The 21,876-nt window shown below is 31.8% G+C and overlaps 1 protein-coding gene, 1 long non-coding RNA gene and 2 pseudogenes across 2 annotated transcripts; 1 reads left to right on the top strand and 3 right to left on the bottom strand.

Annotated features, from left to right (window-relative positions):
• Positions 1–1,058: 1,058 nt before the first annotated feature.
• Positions 1,059–3,152, bottom strand: LOC126719370 (chitinase-like protein 2). The gene is made up of 2 exons (XM_050421938.1): positions 3,013–3,152; positions 1,059–1,467 (listed from the first exon to the last, which is right to left on the bottom strand). The coding sequence occupies exons 1-2, from the start codon at positions 3,150–3,152 to the stop codon at positions 1,059–1,061; spliced, it is 549 nt and encodes a 182-aa protein (XP_050277895.1).
• A 982-nt stretch (positions 3,153–4,134) lies between these two features.
• LOC126719369 (chitinase-like protein 2) lies at positions 4,135–20,022 on the bottom strand (annotated as a pseudogene).
• LOC126717431 (uncharacterized) lies at positions 12,752–14,163 on the top strand. Its single transcript, XR_007652591.1, has 3 exons — positions 12,752–13,231; positions 13,315–13,391; positions 13,886–14,163. It is a non-coding gene; the product is annotated as an uncharacterized LOC126717431 (long non-coding RNA).
• On the bottom strand, positions 16,807–18,049 carry LOC126716476 (chitinase-like protein 2; annotated as a pseudogene).
• Positions 20,023–21,876: the final 1,854 nt, after the last annotated feature.

Raw genomic sequence — 21,876 nt, 5'->3', positions numbered from 1 at the left:
TTTATTTGGATGTTAAAACTATTTTGTATGCATTTTTGTCATTTACTTTAGTTGACATTTACATTAGTTTATTCTTTTTATTTCAGGTTAAAATGTCGCATGCCTTGGGCTACTAATGATGTTGAGGGGAGATACATTTAATTGCGAGCTTAGTTGTATATCTTCTTGAAGTATTTGTTATTATTTGATTAGTATTTGAGATGGTAGATTTGAATTTAAATTATGTATATGATATTGAACTTGGGTATTGTTTTTCCTTATTAGTAGTTATTGACTGTGTTAAGCTTACATGAGTATTTGTGATGTGTGAGATTGTGGTTTATGATTTATTATTATTTCTCATTAGGTACCCATGTAAATTTCAGAATGTAAATTTTAAAGAAAAAAAAATGTAAAATATTATTAGCGACGAAATTGTCGTCCTAATATTTTATCATATCATTAGTGATGACAAATAATATCATCCCTAATACGAAATTTTTAGTGATGACATATTTATGGTCACTAATATATCATTATTTGTGACGATAGCAAATGTCGTCGCTAGTAGTGACATATTAGCGACAACAAAAATGTCATTGTTAATAATAATCTACTAGTGATGACAAAAAAATTCGTCACTACTAATGAACTAGTAGCGACGACATTTCGTCTTGGATTCTTGAGTTATTTATGACGACAATTGTCACTATAATCGATGACTTTGTCGTCGTTAATGGTATTGTATTTGCGACGACATTAATATCATCACTAAAAAACTTTTTTGTTACCATTTTTGTTTAACGAAACTTAACGACGACATTTTTCATCGCCAATATAATTAGCGACTATATTTAAAGCATTAGTGATGACTATATGCCGTCGCTAAAGACCAAATTTCTTGTAGTATATAGCATCACACGGAGACACACACATAGTTTATACATACAATTACTCTCCCTTAATGTTTGATCATTTCCTTTTTGTTACTTGATTGGTTCAGAGAACCTTATAAATGCACCTCCATAAAAAAATGATTAGTTCAACAAAGGGCACTATCCATCAAAACCAAACAAAGCTCAAGGAGATGAGGAAAAAGATGGATTGAAAGCAACTTGCTTAGCACAACTAAGCACTTCTTGAGGCCCAGCTTCTTCTCTGCCAACACCCATAAGATCAAGGTAATATAGGTAATGGGAGAAAATGTTGTTCATGGACTCATTATCACCATGACCACAAACAAGATCTCCGTAAAGCACATTCATGGTAGTACCAAATCCAGAAACTCGCTGGGCTAGAGTGTCATTTTTGGTGGGTGTCCAAGTGCCAAGAAAGACATCATGTGCTGAAGGCTGATGTTTCTTAACTGGCATCATCCATCTCCAAATCGCAACTTGGAAGGCCAAGGTAGCATTTTGCTCAATGTATTCTGGATGGTTTAATAAATCCACCTTCAAATCTTTACCTGCTTTTCCATAATTGTAGTTCCTGTTGAAAGCATAAGTAAACAAAAAAAAAATTCGAATTGACGCATGCAATTTGAATTGATCTACACTAAATTCGTTTGAAGAATGCATCACTTAGATACTCATATTTGAATTATGCTAGAAAATAATCTCATTTTGGTGTATTTCTTAATAGATAAACATAAATCTTTGAACGAAATTTCAACTTTGGATAAAATTAATCGACATAAGATGATAAAATAATTCAGATGCAAAGATATACATGATGTATGATCAATGTTAGTGTAAATGATAAAGTAGATACCAATAGATAGGTAGAGCACCACGACCAAAGTATGCAACTCCAGGAACACATGGATAAGCTTTTTTGTAATGCTCATCACAATAATTCGAATTGGAATTCATTTCCTTGTTATATATAGCATGAACTCCATGCTAATTGATCCATGGTGGCCAATTTATTTCCACCTGAAAAACAACAACAAAAAAAATCCACTTTTACTTTGCATGGATATGTTGTGCTCCAAATTAGTTTAGTTCCAACTTAAATTGTTCTTTGGAGAAAATGAATTTAGTTAAATCACCATATGATTAGACTCACTTACAAGCCAACACTTTTCATTCATTTGGTGAAAATACAATATAAATTTTTTAGGTTAAATTACGAAGCTAATCCTCCAGTTATTGAATAAAGTTCAATCTGAACCTTATACTATTAATTCTAACAATTTAGTCACTCAAATTTAAAATTAGGTCAACTTCATACTTTGGTCTAATGTATGTTTAAATATAAACATAATTAAGAGTTGAAATTGATTTGATTTAAAAAAAAAAATTACATTTTCTATAATAATCTTCTAATATGTGTTCTATTATCCTCCTTAAATTTTAAACGAAGAGAATATTCAAGGATGAAGTAAATTCGATTTTGAATTTTTTGTAATAGATTTTGAAAGTTGAGGAATTAAATTGGCACAATTAATTTTTGAAAAACTAAATTAATACAATTGAGGGATCAAATTGAATTTTACCCTATAGTTGAAAAACCAAATTAGTGATTAAACATTTTTTTATAAGATTTGTTTTCAGTTAAACCATTTTAATCAAATAAAGCTATACAAAGCCCAAATTATAAACTATAACATCAATACATATAAGAGATTAAATAACTAAATGATATAAAAGAATTAAAACATTAAAATCCATTTCCAACTTCATCAAATTAAAACTTGCTTTTTGATATATATATATATATATATATATACAGATATATATATATATATATATCTATATATATATTAAGAGAATTTAGAAAGTTATGGCTTTAAAAAATGTCAAAAATACCCCTAATCTAATTAGATTATCTTTATTCTTAAAAAATAAAAAAATGGGGTTAAAATTGTAATTCAACAAAAAAAAAAAAAAAAAAAAAACAACAACTACTAGAAAACTTTGGATGAAGTTTCAACTTTGGATAAAATTAATCAACATAAGATGATAAAATAATTCAAATGCAAAGATATATATGGTGTATGATCAATGTTAATGTAAATGATAAAGTAGATACCAATAGATAGGTAGAGGATCACAACCAAAGTATGCAACTCCAAGAGCACATGGATAAGCTTTTTTGTAGTGCTTATCACAATAATTCGAGTTGGAATTCATTTTCCTGTTATAGCATGAACCCCATGCTAATTGATCCATGGTGGCCAATTTATTTCCACCTAAAAACGACCCAAAAAAAAAAAAAATCCACTTTTACTTTGCATGGATATGTTGTGCTCCAAATTAGTTTAGTTCCAACTTAAATTGTTCTTTGGAGAAAAAGAATATAGTTAAATCACTATATGATTAGAATCACTTACAAACCAACACTTTTCATTCATTTGGTGAAAATACAATATAAAATTTATATGTTAAATTATGAAGCTAATCCTCCAATTATTGAATAAAGTTCAATTTGGTCCTTAAACTATTACTATCAATTTAGTCACTCAACTTTAAAATTAAGTCAACTTCATACTTTGGTCTAATATATGTTTAAATATTAACATAATTAAGAGTCGAAATTGATTTGATTTTAAAAAATTTACATTTTCTAAAATAATCTTCTAATATGTGTTTTATTATCCTCATTAAAATTTAAACGAAGAAAATATTCAAGGATGAAGTAAATTTGATTTTGAATTTTTTGTAATAGATTTTGAAAGTTGAGGAATTAAATTGGCACAATTCATTTTTGAACTAAATTAATACAATTGAGGGACCAAATTGAATTTTACCCTATAGTTGAAAAACCAAATTAGTTATTAAACATTTTCTTTTATAAGATTTGTTTTCAGTTAAACCATTTTAATCAACTAAAATTATACAAAGCCCAAATTATACCCTATAACATCAAATATATGAGAGATTAAATAATTAAATGATATAAAAGAATTAAAACATTAAAATCCATTTCCAACTTCATTAAATTAAAACTTGCTTTTTGATATATATATATATAAACTTGATATATAGGGGAGAGGTTTTGAACCGATACAAACTCTTTACTGTACAAGCAACTTTATCTTCACAATAAGACAGATAAAAAATTTATACAAACTCTTTCTCCCCTTCATGTTTGAACCATTCCATTTCCTTAGAAAAGGATTAGTTCATGAGGTCATGCTCTTCCTCATCAAGTTTAAGGAGATGAGGAAGAGGATGGATTGAAAGCAACTTACTTGCCACAACTGAGCACTTCATTAAATCGTGCTTCTCCTTGGTCAACACCCTTAAGATCAAGGTAATATAGGTAGTGAGACATGATGTTGTTCATGGACTCATTATCACCTTGACCGTAAACTAGATCTCCGTAGAGTACATTCATATGGTAGCACCAAAACCAGAAACTTGCTTGCCCAAAATGTCATTTTTTGTGGGTTTTTAGTAGCCAATAAAGACATCATGTGCTGAAGGTTAATGGTCCTTAATTGCTTTCATCTGCCTCCAAATTACAACCTGGAAGCCCAGTGTAGCATTTTGTTCAATGTATTTTGGATGCATGGTTCAACAAATCCATCTCTAGATCTTTGCCAGATTCTCCATAACTATAGTTCCTATTGAAAATATCAGTAAAGAAAATCATTCAGAATGTGGCATGCCACTCTAAATTGATCCATAATAGATTTCTGGACAGGGAACAGAAGACGCATGCATGTCTTATAGTGTAGTAAGTAGGTTGCATATGTTTTTCCCAAGTCAGTTACCTAGATTTTTTTTTTTTTTGAAACCAGTTACCTAGATTTTTTATTTTTTATTTTTTTAAGGAAAGAGTCTGTGGGGCCCAACAATACTTGGGCCAGCTCCGAATAAAAGCAATCTTTTGGGCCAGCTCTATTTATTCGTTAAGGCCCAAAGGTCCAAGCCGAGGAAGGTTATGGCCCAGGCATTGTAATGCAAGTACAAAATAAGCATTGGGATACAGCCGAGGACGGTTCGATCCTCGGCCGGTCCAAAGTCTCCTCGGAAGAAAGGGCAAAAGTGGTATAGAAACAACTTGGGAAAAAATCTGAAATATCTGTACCAATATAAAAGGGTCTGCTGGAAAGCGTAAACAACTGGGGAAAGCTGCCCTTACTGCCATTAAATACTCTGCACCTGACAAAGACATACTCTCCAGTTTTTACAACCACCCCCAACCACTCTGAGTAAGGACTGATGGGACAAGTATCAGTCTTGGAATGTTGATCCTACACGTGGACGAAAGATAAAAAAACATAGGCTAATATAAAAGGAAAAGGAAGCAATTCATAGAAGTGGCTGGGAAAAATAACCAAAAACCAGAACCTCCCAACTCGCCTCCTGGAGAAAGACTCCTAGGGCGAAAATGACCTAACCATGTATGGACATCACGAAAGACTCACTGCCTGGTGACCAAGTCCTAGCTTTTCAAACCCACGCTCTACAAATGATATTGTTTGGGCCCTTTTACGTGCGAACCCAACACTATTGTGGTTTGATACGAATCGTGTCCTTATAGAGTCAATTACCTAGATTTCGGTTAAAGAATGCATGCCTTACGTACTTTATTTGAATTACGCTAGAAAAAGGGTTTCATTTTGATGTTTTCTTTAACAAAGATAAATTAAACTCCATAAAAGTTTCAACTTAGGATAAAATTGAACAATACAATATGAGACTCAATTTTAATGCAGAGAGGTAAAGGACGTATGATATGTTAGAGTAATTAAAAGGGTAGATACCAATAGATCGACAGAATACCCCAACCATAGTATACAACTCTAAGAATGTATGTTTAAGTGCTTTATATAGTGCTCATCACAATATAAGTCCATGTTGGTCCTTACCAAAAGTTGACTTAATAGTCCAATGTTAAATCACTATATCTACGATGGATGCATCCATTCATGGATTTCAGTAGTAAATTAATGACAAATGTTATGTTGATAATATTTTTACAATATTTTCATAATAAATTTTTAAGTAGTGGATTGTTACAAATTATTATTGGTGGAGTAAAAAAGTAATTTTAATAGCAGGTTTAAATTAAAACTAGTAAAAATTAATTACCTATAATTTATTGTAAAAATATTATAAATATAACACTTCTCTAAATTAATATAATATGTAAATATTGATAATTAGAAAAATAATGTAAAGGACCATGTAAAATCTTTTATATTGAGGTCAACATGGAGTTTAAAATTTTAAATAGATATGCTTAATAGATCATTACCAAACTATCCTTTTGGACCAGAGAGGCTCAACGGGTCCCATCACTGCAGAATGATTAGATTTTGTAAATTCCTGTTTACTCGAAAAGAATACAAGTAAGAAACACGTGAATTGTGCATTCTAAACTTTAGGGATATGTTAGGGATATGATTTTTTTTTTTTTAATAATAATTGAATTATTACGAATTTTTATTGGTATTGTTCTTGACCCATTAATGACATTACTTTATTATTAACAATAAAAAATTGTTATTTATGAAATATTTTGTGAAAATTATTTTGACTCTAAAATTTAAAGAATTAGCCCTTGAAAGTTTGAGACTAATTGGTTTTCTATCCAAAAAACCAAAGAAGAATTAACTGATTAATATTACAAAAATGAAAAAGCCAAAAGGCCTTTCTTCTTGTTAGGGCAGAGGTTTTAATCTTGTAGTGTGTTGGGCCACAAAATTAGGGCCAGTTTGGTAATGTTGTTTTAGTAATATTATTTAAATGTTGTGAAAATACGTGTGGGTGAAAAAATGTTGTGAAAATACATATTGTGTTATTTAAACAACACTAACAAACAGACCCCTAATCTAAACTTTTTTGAACCTTCAAAATTTGAACAAAGTTTGTAATTTGAGTAGTTGCACTCTACAACCTTGCATACCAAATTCATTTTCAAAATCCGTAATTTTATAATATAATGATATCTTCTACGTTTTAATATATATATATATATATATATATATATATGCAAAAGTGGAAGCTCAAATATCAAGATTGATTGTAAAAATATTATAAATCTTAAAAAGATTTGCACAAGAAATAATAAGAATGAAAAAACCCAAAAGCAAAATACACAAAAATCACATAGAAGAGAAGAAAAAAATCTTTAATTATTTGATATATAAAAAATTTGTAAAAAAAAAACCAATTCTTACTTAAATTCATGTCAGGCCTCAAATTGTTTGAAGCTGGTCCTTGCATTGTGCGTCTGAGAATTTCGAATGACAGTATATTTCTTTCATTTATGTTAACCTTAAACAAAGTAAATCTACATTTTCTTTTATACCTAACCAAGCGCAAAAAAATGGAATACCTTCCAAGATTTCACAACTAAAATGCTTATCATACAAACATAGAAAGGTTTGCATCAGCGGTTCTATTTCCTTGCATAGATTCAAAAGGAGTTTGAAACAAGTCAACAACTCCTTATAAACGAGTTTTTTCTTCCACTGTTGCAACTTTGACCAAATGCGCTTTTTAACATAGCTGAAACCTTCCTACCATAGAAACAACCAAGATATTTCTCAAACTGTCTTATGATTGGGACCCAGAGGGCAGATTTTAATTCTTCCTGAAAGATAGGTATTATTTCAATCCAATCCTAAATTCTAATGGAATATACCTAACACTTACGAACATTATCTCAATCCAATCCAGGCGGCGTCATTTTGTTTAAGCCTTTTCCATTAAGTGTATATATAATGTGTAATGAGTTTATGGTTTAAACTTAAGTGTTGTTAAACTATCAGATTTAATTTGAAACTTCTAAAATTGTAAGATTTATTTTGGAACAATCTTTAAACTATAGATTATAATTTATTCAGAAATTATTTAGTAAAAAAAACGTAAAAAGAAAAGTGACAGACAAAAAGAAAAAGATTCCATTTCCCTTTTGCTAATGGAAGACTTGGGGATTGATGGTCTATGTCTGCCCGTGTATATCACTCACATTGGATTGATGCTTTGGGACTCAACAAGGAAGACGAATTGCTTTGGGACTCAACAAGGAAGACGAATTTGAGCTTCTGCGTCACATACAACACACCCCCCACCCCACAACCAACACCACACCCCCCCCCCCCCCCCAAAGCAACCAAAAAAAAAAAATCCTTTATGATGGAGGACTTGGGGATTGCACTTTACATTTAGACGTGTGAGGAAAAGGTAGATACCAATAAATTGGCAGAGCACCCCGACCATAATATACAATTCTAAGAGTTCATGGATAAGTGTTTTTGTAATGCTCATCACAATAATATGAGTTAGAATTCATTTCCTTGTTGTAGCATAAACCCCATGATAATGGTTCCTTGGTAGTCACGTTATATCCACCTGAAAAGCACGATCATCCACCTTTTACTTTGCATAAGGGAGTAAAGGATCATTGAATATACATCGTATACAACTTTAATTAGACAATAACTGTTGGGGGACCACAATTTAACTTCTTACAACCACTCTAAAAACAAACTCATGTGGTGTAATGTCAAAAACCATAAAAGATTTGAGTGTACATTCCTCATCACCAATTGGTTTTGAGGTGAAATAACACAACTCATAGTTTGATAAATAGTATCAGAGCTAAGGTCATGGGTTTAGGTCATGGAAGTGTCATTGTGAGGGAGGGATTGCTAGAGGGACCACAATTTGACTCCCTACAACCACTCTAAAAACAGGTCTGCGTGGTGTAATGTCAAAGACCATAAAAGATTTGAGTGTATCTTTCTTATCCAATTAGTTTTGAAGTAGAATGGCACAACTCACGGTTTGATAATAACAATTCAAGAACATATAGTGCTCCAAATTCATTTAGTTCGAACTTACAACCCAATCTGTTTTTAGAAGAAAAGGATCTACTTAAATCACTCTTTGCATGTAGATTCACTTACAACCCTATGCTTCATTCATTTGCTTAAAAAAGTTTACGTTTCAATAGGTAAATTAAGATTTTAATCACAAATCTCATCCTAGAGCCTAAACAATATAAATTTTTAACTTTTTCATTAGTTAATCAGTAAAATTTTTAACTTTTTCATTAGTTATTCAAATAGATGTTTAACAAAGCTCAAATTATTACCTTCAATAAGAATTCTTAACAAATCAACTAAACTCCAGAAAAGAGTTTTAACGTTAAAATTCATTTGCAACTTTACCAGTTAAAGCTTGCTTCGTTTGGATATTGCAAATTAAAAGTACCTTTTTTATTTTCCAAATAATCAATTATATACATCTTGTGTAATTATGATTTTATTGATGATATTTCAGTTGATAAAACAAATCCGTAGCCTTAATTATCCATCATTTCATAACCAAATTAATATTATTTTGTGATAAAAAAAATAGCAAAATTTGATTAAAAAAGTAAACAGATGTAATCATATTTTAAGATTTGTTCAACTTGGAAAAAGAACCAAACCAAACAGGCAACAGTCCACTAGGCCTACAATAAAATTAACTATTTCAAATTCAAATACTGTGTACTGATCAAGGTAATATAGGTAATGGGAGATGATGTTGTTCCTGGACTCGTTATCACCGTGACCACAAATAAGATCTCCATAGACATAGAGCACATTCATGGTAGCACCAGAACCAGAGACTCAGCCAAATTATCATTTTTGGTGAGTGTCCAAGTACCAATAAAGATATCATGTGCTAAAGGTTGATGCTCCTTAATTGGAGTCATCCACAATAACATACAATTCAGTTACTTTTCTCTCCCCTGTAGGAGTCCTCTCTCTCTCTCGGCTTAGCATGGGTTGCTTTCTCCCCAAATCTCCGTGTGGGTCTTCACTTGGCATGCCTTAATCTTTCAAGGTAGGGCCATAATCAAGTCTTCATGGACCAGGCGGTGATAGATGGCCTTCAGCACTTCCGGCTCACTAAAGAAGAAGAAGAAGAGATCTACATCACTCCTATGTGCAGATCTGATCTTCTTGAAGAATGTTCTTTGAGCCTATTTGGTCCTCTGCTTTTGGATCGTCATCAAAACCAACAAGCCTTGAAAAGCACACTTCAATCGGCTTGGAAAATGGGTTTCGATCTGAGAATAGTTGATGTGGAACAAACTTACTCTCCAAACTTCTCATATATTTCTTTTTGGAGTGTGGCTTTTGAAAATCTAACCGTAGAATTTTATATCAAATTTTATTCAAAATGGATATTATTTACTATTTGATCAATTAATTTATTTTTTATATACAACTTTAGATTACAAAAACTTGAAATTATAACATTTATTTGATGACATAACAATTGATTTTTGATTTTCTTGAAATTTTCTAAGTATTAAGAATGTAATAAGAACATGCAATCTAACTATTAGATTTTCAAAATTCACACTCAATATAAGTATATATGATGAGTTTGTATGGTTTCTCTCCAAACTGATTTGAAAAAACTTTGTTCATTGACGTGGGTAAGGACATATTCCAGTTCAAGTTTAGTTTAGAATATCAAAGAGTGTGGGTTGAAAGGAATGGCCGTGAAATTTTGATAACAACTTGCTGCTCCTCTGCAGATGGAAAAAGGGTCTCTATATCAAATATCTCCTTCACTCACTTTCTCTTTTGGGTCCAAATTTGGGGTCTAGCATTTGAAAACATGTCAGAAGTTGGCAGAGATGTGGGAAACAATTTGGGGCACTATATTGAAACGGACAAAAGCTCATGGCAGTCAAAACAAGCTAAATTTATGCGGGTGCGAGTAAACCTTCCGATTAACAAAGCTTTGTGTAGGGGAGGTAATGTGGTCAACAGAGAAGGAGGAAAGTTCTAAGTTACTTTCAAATATGAAAGGGTACCCAACTTTTTCTTTTTGTGTGGGAAGTTGGGTCATGATTAAAGACATTGCTCTAAATCTCTAGATAATCATAATCAAGATAGATAATATGGGGATTGGCTTAGAGCCAATGGAAATCTCAAAAACGGTTTTGGAAAATCCAAAGCTTCCAGCAGTGAAGGGTACGAAGATAAAGATGTAAGACCTAATGATAGATCCTATCCAGTGACATCCAATTTAGGGGATCTGGCGTTGGAAACGACAAAAAATCAAGAACTGGTCAGAGTTTGAATGACATAACTCCGGTAAGGGTTAGAGCAACCACATCAACTTGTGGAAAAGATTCAGTCTATTTTATACAAAAAACCTACTTTTTCTATTTTACACCATCACTTTTACAAAACACCTACATCAGTTTATTTATTTTACAAGACTTTTCAATAAAATATTCATTATTCATCAATTTTTTTATTATTTTCCTTAATGGTTATACTTTTTTAATTTAAACTTATATTTTAAGTAAACTACCAACACCGGTGGCTCGGCCAATGGAGCCGCTTGTGGTGCAGGTCCGATGGCCCACCGGATTGGTGTCTCCGACCATTGTACCGCCATCACCGGTGGGCTAATTGTTGTAATAGTGGCTCTGACGACCGCCGCCTATAGCTAAGTATATACCATGTTCAATCAATCCGAAAACAAGGAAGAAATAGAAATTTAATACAATTTAGAAAACTCCAAATTCTTCAAACACTCCCTACACACGGGGAAACTAATCCATATCAAAATACATAAAATTTAATCCTCACCTGAACTCTAAAATAATCAAATATAAATACACACAAAAATTGAAATGCTAATAAATTCCAAAAATAACTTCGGGTGTGCTTCGAAGAATCCCTAAAAAAAAACCCTAAACCAGAAAAAATTTGAAACAAGAAACCCCCAAAAAAATTAGTTTAGAGAAACTTTCAAGAATCTTGATTGAAACCAAAAAACCCTAAAATCTCAATGAGAAAAACCCATACCTTTTTTAGAGAAATCAACCCCAAAGTCTGTCAATAAAGAAGATTTCGTCTGTCAATTGATCCACCCTCCTCACGGAACTGCAAAACTCCCAAACCGATCACATTATTATTTCCTGTGGTGATGAGAATGAGTAAAAGAATTCAGACTGTAATATGAGAGGAAGAACTCAAGAGGGAGAGGGAAGCTGAGACTTGAAAGAGGCGTTGGTGTGCTCAGTGAGAGGAGAGAGTAAAAAAAAAGAGCGAAAATGAGGTTTTTATTATACTGTACAAATAATATTATTTTAAGGGATAAACGGGTTACAGTGCCCGTGTAAATTTACACGGTACTGTAGCTCGTTGAAAATTTTAGATGAGTTTAGATAAGTTTAAATGGACTGATGTAGTGTGTTTTTTGGTTGAAAATGTGTAAAAATAGTCAAAATGTGTATCTTACACATTTATAAAAGAGCTGGTGTGGATGCTCTTAATACAGTAGAATTGTTAGCAGTTCAGGCGGCTGAAATTCAAGTGGGATTGGACAATCCAGGAAAATCCAGTCACATGCCTAGTACTAAAAAGACCTCACATGTTCAGCAAAAAATGCTGACGTCAAAACCCCACCCAAATGCTTCGAGTAAAGACATTAGAGCATTCTCATTAAGATGGGTAAATGTTATAAATGCTAAAATTTAGCATGCCAAATGCTATAAACACTAAAAAACATCCTCCATCAATGCTGTTAAATGTTATTTATTTTGCACTTCGGCTACAGTGGACTGCTATCTCTAGCAGCCCACTGTAGCAAGATTGTAAAAAAAAAAGTATTTGTTTAATAAAACCCCGCTTCCCTTTTTCGCGCCCATCTCCTCTTCGCGCCCATCTCCTCCGGTTTTCCCTCATTCTTTTCGCGCCTATCTCCTCTGGATTTCCCTCATTTTTTTTTTTTTTTTTTTTCTGGTTCTCTCTTTCTCCCACGCCTATGCCTCTGCCTCCTCTCTTTTCTTTTTTTTTTTTTTTTCTTCGTTCTCCCTCAACCCAAGCCGCTCATCCCTTCCCTCAACCCACGCCGCCAATTCATCTCCGCTTCACTACTCCCTCTGACCAAACCATCATCACAAACACAGCCTCTGCTCTTCTTCCTCTGAGTGAACCCATACCGAACCCACTCTTCTCTCCCTGACCAAACCCAAAAGCCCAGTCTTGAAAGTCATATTCTCATCTCAAAACCGAAGATTCATGGGAGGGGATTAGGCTTCCATTTGGGTCAGACTGAAGCTCCATGGGTTAGGCTTCCATTTAGGTTTTGTTTTGGGTTAGGGATTTTGTGGATCTTGTATTGCTGCTCAGTTCTTCCCGATCTGATCTTAGAGCTAAAAGCTTTACCCAAATTTCGCACTCCAAAACCACCGCTGACCAGCGCACGGCGCCATTTTGAGCTTTGGCGGACAAGTCCTCGGCTCATCTCTAATTCTCTCTTGTCAGGTACACCTTGCTTTTTTTTTTTTTTTTTTTTGGTTTCTAATTCTGTTCCTATAATTTTATCTAATTCAATTCTTTTTTTGCAGTATAACCAAAAACACTAGAGCGATACCAGCAATCTTGCTTCACTCCTTAGGATAACAGCATTGAACGTGAAGCACAGGTTTGTGTTTGCTGAAATTCCTCCTTAAAATTCTAGTATCATCTTTAGAGTTTTATATGTTGAATAGATTTTAGACAGATTTGCATTTTTCTCTACACACATGAAATCAAACTTTGCTCACATATGAACATTATACTAGTATGAAATTTCATACATCATGTTTGAATTCAGTGCCATATATGCTTATACACATGATTAATAGTTCAACTGATGTGATTTTTGCTGGACTTTAAGATAATGTGATACTACCTCCTCCCATCTATATTGGATATTGTTTCTGTTGGTTTTAATTTAACTGCTGTTTTTTCCTCTGCATTGGTTTTTCTGCACTGGTTTTAATTTAACTGCTGTTTTTTCCTCTGCACTGGTTTTTCTGCACTAGGTAGCTGTTGGATTTCTGCATTGGATAGCTGCTGCCTGCAGAGTGTGGGCTGCTGTTTTCTTATTCTGCACTGGTTTAATTTAACTGCTGTTTTTTCCTCTGCACTGTGTAGCTGCTGGATTTCTGTACTGGATAGCTGCTGCCAGCAGTGGAGCATCAACAGCTAATGCAGCAACTCAAGAAGCTGTGGTGGAAGATGCTGTCAAAGCTAAATGGCTTGGTTGCTGCAGAATTTTGTTTATGTGTAATAGTAAAAGAGTAGCTCAAGTCTGTAATTTTAGTTGCATACCAAGTTGGCAGGAAAAAATTATGGTTGCTAACATCTCAAACTTGATGCAAAATTTCAACAATATAAATGAAAATGGATATGTTCCATTTAATAAGTGATCATCCTATTATTGTTTCTTTGATAAATGATGTTAGTGTTTTATGGGATTCTTATCAATTATTGAATGCTAAGAGAATAAATTCCAAAAAAAAAAAAAAAAAAAAGCTAAGAACAATTCTCTCCAATACTACGCAGTAATGTTGCAGGGTACTTTGGAAGTTAGTTATGGTAGTTATTTGAAAATATAAAGAAAGAATAAAAAAAGAATATTTAAATGAAGTGGTAAAATAATAGAACCTTTGATGTTGAGTGTTTTGTAAAGTGGGTTGTTAAATGAATAAAGTAACTTTTTAAAATGCTAAATGCTATATTTTATAGCATTCTTGATGAGAATGCTCTTAGAGACGAATCATCAACTGTGGGCTTTCAAAATCATTACATCCATGAAGTCAGTCACCGGCCCTTTGAAACCAAAAGAAGGGCCCATCTCTAACCTTGATCAGCCTATTACTCAGTTGGGCTCGGACAAAGGAAATTAGATAAAAGTCAAGGGAAAGTGGAAGAAAATAGCTAGAGACTAATTGGTTTTCAACCCAAAAAAACAAAGAAGAATTAACTAATTAATATCTTCTTCCCTCAATGATATATGCATATCCCTCCAAAAAAAAAAAGATATATGCCTATTTTCGTCCCCATCATTTTTTAACAATGATATATGCATATCCCTCCAAAAAAAAAAAAAAAAAAAAAAATCATATATGCCTATTTTCGTCCCCATCATTTTTTAATATTCCAAGAATAAATACACATATAATTGTTTGATTAAGAATTTAAGACATTTTTTATTTTGCTAATAATGCTTTTTTTATTTTTATTTTTTTATTTTTATGATATGTTAAACTTTTTTATTGGTAGATAGGAAGAGGGAAAGGTGGAAATTAGTGCAGGGAGGAGAGTGGGAGGCATAGCCCCCACTAGACTTTTAAAATTTTTCCCTCCTCCTTTAGTTTAATATGAAAATTTTTAAGGTATGTGTAGATTTTGTTTAATGACCCCCTTTGTATTTTTATTTCTTTAAATTATTGCAAAACTTCCTTCAAAGTAATGTTGCAAAAGTAAAAATGTCTCTTTTTATTATTATTTTAATATTCAATATATATATAACTCATTAAATTTAGGATCATTTAAAGCATATGTTTCCAAGAGTACATAAATTATAAATCTTAAATCTTATAAGTAAATAACCACCGCATACTCTTGGTGCGATAGTTACTCTATAAATATAAGTACTTGTAGGGTGTGGGGGGTAAGGGCTAGGGTTTAAGCCTCTAGAAGGGAGTTTCACACACATATACACTTAGATTAGGATAGAATAGAGTTTCTATCTTGTATCCAAAAAAAAAAAAAGAAAAAAAATCTTGCAAGTAAATATTCTTTTTCTACTCTAAAAGCAAACTCTTATTAATTTGGAGAAATATTATGTCCATACACTTTTATGACATTTCCATATCAATAATCCTAAGTGACAATATGCTAGTGGTTCTTATCTGAATACACTACAACATAATACTTTTAATTAGCCACCACTAACAGTTTGTCACCTAAAATTTTTTGTGATAGTGAAAATGTTGTAAATGTAGTATTTATCATTCATTTTGTATATAGATATTAGGGATATAGGATTATATAAAATATTTAAACTCTTTTTCATTAGAAGAAAATATGTTGTAATTTTTATGGTTAAAATTTTAGGACATGTACTTATAAGTTGTAATATCCATAAACAAAAGCAATTTTGTTTTAATTCACTATTATTATATACTTATCTTCTATTATATTATATTGTATGTCTTAAGGCATACAAAATTGACATTTAATATTTAATCTATTCAAAATTAATTGATTTGTATACATTTAATGTTTTCTAGAAACTATAATTATAGTGTAACGTGTAATCTTTAATTTATTTAACAAAAATATATGGATTAAATTTTAAAGAAAATTAACTGTGATTAATATACTTTTTTTTTTTTTTTTGATACAAGATAGAATTCTACTCTAGCCTAATCTAAGTGTATATGTGTGTGAAGCTCCCTCTTGGAGACTTGAACCCCGGCCCTTGCCCCCCACACTCCACAAGCACTTATACTTGTAGAGTGACCATCGCACCAAGGGAGTGCGGTGGTTGTGATTAATATACTTTGGTAAGTCATTATACTTGACTTAATGAAAGAAAATATTTTGTCTTAAATTATATGTAATTGTTTAATTGACTTAATGAAACTTTCTTATGTACGAGAACATAATGTATTTCAAACATATGTGTTCAGGATAAATTATACACAAAATGTCTGTGTATTATTTTGTGGATTTAAAAATTATAGATATTGTTGTTTCTCAAAAAAAAAAAAAAAATTATAGATATTGTTAGGCTAAGTCCCTAGGAAAAATTTATGACTTTGTTTAAAATGAGATTCGAACCAAACACATGTAATACCATAAAATATGCTATTGCTATTGACCTATCACTTGAGACCCTCGAGTATATTACACTTAGACCAACATAAATGCTTCTCTCTCTTTTTTTTTTTGTACGTTATGCTTAATATAAACAAAGGAAGCAAAAAAAGTGGGACACATTCCAAGATTTTACCAATAAAATACATATTATACGAACATAGACAGGTTTGTAGACAATCCACTCTAAATAATTACACAATAACAATAAACCAAAACAAAAATATCTCAAAGGTTAAATAACACTAGCAAAAGGTTGCTGCAAATCAATACAAACTTTTATTGTCAAAGCAAGTTTAGCTTCACACAAAGACATACAAACATATGATAAAAGCTCTTACTTCCTCTTCATGTTTAAACTTTTCCTTCGGTTACTTAATATATATGTTCGTAGAACCATATTAATGCATTACCTTAGAAAAAAAATAAGGATTAGTTAAAGAAAGATCAAGGAGATGAGGAAGAGGTTGGATTGAAAGCAACTTGCTCAGCACAGCTGAGCTCTTCATGAGCCCTTGCTTCTTCTTGACCAACACCCATAAGATCAAGGTAATATAGGTAATGGGATATGATGTTGTTTATGAACTCATTATCACCTTGACCGCAAACAAGATATCTGTAAAGCACATTTATGGTAGCTCCAAAACCAAAACCTTGCTTTGCGAGAGAGTCATCCTTGGTGGGTTTCTAGTAGCCAGTAAAGACATCATGTGCTGAAGGTCGATGATCCATAACTAGTGTCATCCACCTCCAAATTGCAACTTGGAAGCTAAGGGTAGCACTTTGTTCAATGTATTCTAGATGGTTCAACAAATCCACCTGTAGATCTTTACGAACTTCTCCATAATTGTAGTTCTTGTTGAAAGCTTCAATAAAGTTGTTTGATGAATAATAAAATCTTCTCAAGCAGGAAACAAAGGATGCATACAAGTGTTAGGGTAGTAGAAAAAGTAGGTTGCACCTATTTTGTTCAAGAATCAGTTGCTTAGATTTCTTTTGAAGAATGCGTAACTTATGTACTTGTATTAAATTATGCTAGAAAAGGAATTCATTTTGATGTTTTGTTAACAACTAAACATAAAAATTTTATAAAAATTTCAACTTAGGATAAAATTGAACAATATAAGATGAGAAAATAATTGAAATGCATAAATATAAAGAATTTAATATTATTGTTAGTGTGATAGAAAAGATACATACAAAAAGATAGGCAAAGCACCTCAGCCATAATACGCAACTATAAGAGCACATGGATAAATATTTTTTTTTGTGCTCATCCCAATTATTGTTCTAGTTGGAATTCATTTCCTTTTTATAGCATAAACCCCATTCTAATGGTTCCTTAGTGGCCACTTTATTTCCACCCGAAAAAGAATCATCCAGTTTTACTTTGTATAGCGAGTGATCAGCGAGCAAAGGGTCATTGAGCATAGCTCATTTATAAATTTAATTACACAACCAATTCTTCATTACGTAAAGCTCATCCAAGAATCATTTTGTTCCAACTTCCAACTTAAATGTTTTTAGTAGAAAAGAATCTACTTAAACCACTCCACTCTCAGTAGATTCACTAATTACAACCTAAAGTTTCATTCATTTTCTCAGAAAATGTTAGACTAAAAAAAAGACAAAAACTAAATTAAGATTTTAATCATATATCTCATCCCATCATGACCCTAAGAAACAATATAAATTGTCAACTTTTTCATCAGTTAATGAGTAACATTCGTTTTCAGTTTAAATTATGTTAATAAAATTAGTGTGTAACAAAGCCCAAATTATACCAGGTGACATCAATTCTTAATAAATTAAAAAAACTAAATGACAGAAAAGATTTGAAAAATTAAAATTTATTCCAATTGCATTAAATTAAAACTTGCTTGTTTTGGATATTTCAAAAACAAAGTGGTTTTTTTTTTTTTTTTAATATCAAATAATCATAATATCTATCTTTAGGTAATCAAATACTTTATAGAGTTCAAAAAAATTATTAAGATAATTAGTAAAAATAGATTAAAAAACAGATTTAATCATATCTTAAGATTTATTCAAGTTGAAAAAGATCCAATCCAATCAGTCCATACTCAATACTCCATACTCCATAAACCTACAATAAAATAAGTCTTCAAACCTCTACAAAATTTGAACCCTCACAAATGAAATAAAAAACCAAACAAGAAAGAAGTCCTTACTCTCTCTCTCTCTCACACACACACTCAGGGGCGACTCCAAGAATTTTCTTGAGGGGAGTCATTAAGAAACTTAAATTAAACAAATTTTAATAAAAAGATAACTTGAATATATTGTGTTATTGAAAAAAAAAAAAAAAAAAAACACACATACATGAAATTTTACAATTTTCTTCTACGAGTTTTTATATTTTAAAATCGTCACATAATAGTTTATTATCAATTGTCATTATCTATTGCCAATGTAGATGTAACCATTTTATTTTGTTAAGTTTGTATAACATTTTTATTTTTGTGTAGTTGTCATTATTTATTAGCTATTTCATAAATTATTGACCTTATATTAATTATTGACCCACATAACCACATTCATCGATACATAAATAATACATTTAACAATCACTAACTTTACTTTTTTTTTTTTTCTTAAATCACTAGTTATATAACAAAAAGTTATTATAACATGATAACAATATACACATGTAACAAATATTTCTTGGTTATTAAATTATATAAAGTTATAGTATATTTATACTATATATATACACCTTCACACATCACAATTCACACAAATAACATTATATAAAAAAATAATAATAATAATGCACAAAATTAGTATCAAACACACACACACACACACACACATATATAATATAAATTTATAATAAAGAGAGACATTCAGAACTCACAAACACTCACATTTTAATCTTAGACTTAGAGATATATAGAAAGTCAGATAAAGAATAGAGATGAGATGAGATTCATGAGAGAAAGGGAGAGTGATTTGTATTGTTAATTAGTTTTGGGATGAACTAATCTATGTTGTTTGATTTTTGTGCTAAATTGATTTGTGATCGGGGTGTGCAAGATTTAAGCCAAGTTGTGCAAAAATATTTTTAAGGATAATTAAATTAATAAAAAAATATTATATATATATATATATATATTTTTTTTTTTTTCCAAGTCGGGGTTCATTTGAACCCCTTGACTTACAAGTGCGGCCGCCCCTGCACACACTGCCACACACATGTTCAACCAAACCACGAGGTGAAAATCCAAATTAAAATTTCCCAAGACAGAAACTGTGAAGTACTCACAGGAGGTTCTGGTGCCAACATGGGCAAGAAAAGCTGCGACTTCTTTGGTTCCAAAGAAGGTGGAGTTGATGTAGGTAGTACCAAAGCCATAGGGCTGGTAGTAAGCAAAGGCAGTGATTTAGCCGTCTTGCAGTTAGTACAGCTCTTTGCTCCTCTAACATATATTGGCAATTTCTTTGGGCACGGAGGTTTACATCCAAAACACACACTTCGATCCGCAGCTGCAGTGTGGTCACAATTGACAAGTACTAATAATATCAATGCCTTTGTCAAGATTTCAGACCATTTATACTCCATTTTTGCTCGTAACATTAATTAAAAGTGCGGTGGAGTTTGGAGAGAGGTCTGCACCCTGCACCTTCCTTATATATATACTGGGTGTGGAAGAAGGAAAGGAAAGAAAAGATAGTCAAGTGCGCCCAACTGTGCAATTCATCTTTCCTTGGCATCTTGTTATTGTGATGAAAGTTTGTGTGAATATAGAATTGTTTCTCCAAAAGGAATTAAAGTAAACTCGTATTCTGCACTCTAAACTTTTATTAATTATCTACTAAAACACACGAATTAACTAATTAATTTTGGCAAAAAGCTAACAAGGCCTTTGTTTAGGAAATTAATACTCATTCCATTCCAAATTTTGATCTTGTATTCCGTTTTAAAATGTCCAAAAATATTGTTATGTTTCTAAAATTAAAACCCGCTAATTTACTAACTTTTGTATTATGCCCCTACATTATGGATAAACCACAACTTGCCTGCATGGCGAGTTGTGATGGTAAGGAAAAAGTTAAGAGTCTACAACTCTACCACTTATAATTCACAATTTAGACAAATTTTGACTTTTATTGTGTTCCTAGCATATTGCTACTTTATTTTCATGAGCATAATTTTTTTTTTTTTTTTTTTAACCAATAGACTTATTGTAGCCCGTAGGAGTATTTTTTTTTTTTTTTTTTGATTTAAAAGATAAGTTTGAATTTGAAGCCAAGCAAACAACATTTGTATTGTACGGGTTGTTCTACAATACCCCCTATTATTTTAGTTAACCCCCTATTATTTTAGTGAGTACAGACCGTACCCACTAAAATCTTAACAATCAATTCTAATGCTTTTAGAGCATCTCCAGCAAATTCATCAAATTTTTGTACTGTTTGGAGAATGAACAGTAACTTTTACCTATATTTACCTACTTTTTCAAATACACTTTCTAACAGATTCTCTATCCCATTCTCTATCTTATTTAAATATTATTTCTTCATTCATTATTTATTCTTTTTTTAACAACTACACATCTTCCAACATTTTTTTATGGGATAATTACACATAACCCATTTGTAGTTAGGACGAAAATCACTTTGTCTATCCTTGGTTTGAAAAGTATCACTTAACCCATCTGTGGTATATTCTATTTGTTTTCCATAACCCACCTCTGTTAAAATTAAGGATAAATAAGTATTTTGGTTCAAACTTTATGTCTCTCTCCTCCCAAAACAAAAAATAGAGCAAAAATGCAAGAGAAACAAGATCAAAAAGTGGTATTTATCTCTCTCTCCATTCACACAAATTTTAAACATGAAGAACATACCCAAAAAAAATAAAAAGCCTAACCCCATTGCCTCCCTCAACCCGAGAGCCGCACTCCTATCCTATACCAGTGTGTAAAAATAAAAAAATAAAATAAAAAAATAAAAAATAAAAACCTTAAAACCCACCACACAGTCACACAGACTTTCCCACAACTCTTGTTTTTCTTCAGTCTTCATAGAAACAAATGGTTCCAAACCCAACATCACTCACCCGCAAATCCCTACTCTCTTTCAGTTTCATGAGGTTTTCTCGTAGACCCATTTCGCATTCCACCCGAATTCCCACAAACCCAGTTCAGATTAGCGGGTTTCGTACCTGTTCTTCATGCCACTCTTACTCTCACTCGTTGAATTCTGGCCATGGAGCCAAGTTTAAGAGTTTGGGC

The sequence above is a fragment of the Quercus robur genome, chromosome 3 (assembly GCF_932294415.1).
Source record: "Quercus robur chromosome 3, dhQueRobu3.1, whole genome shotgun sequence".
NCBI classification, from domain to species: Eukaryota; Viridiplantae; Streptophyta; class Magnoliopsida; order Fagales; family Fagaceae; genus Quercus; species Quercus robur.
The sequence above is the reverse complement of the archived record's forward strand: the minus strand, read 5'-3'. Positions and strand labels throughout refer to the sequence as shown.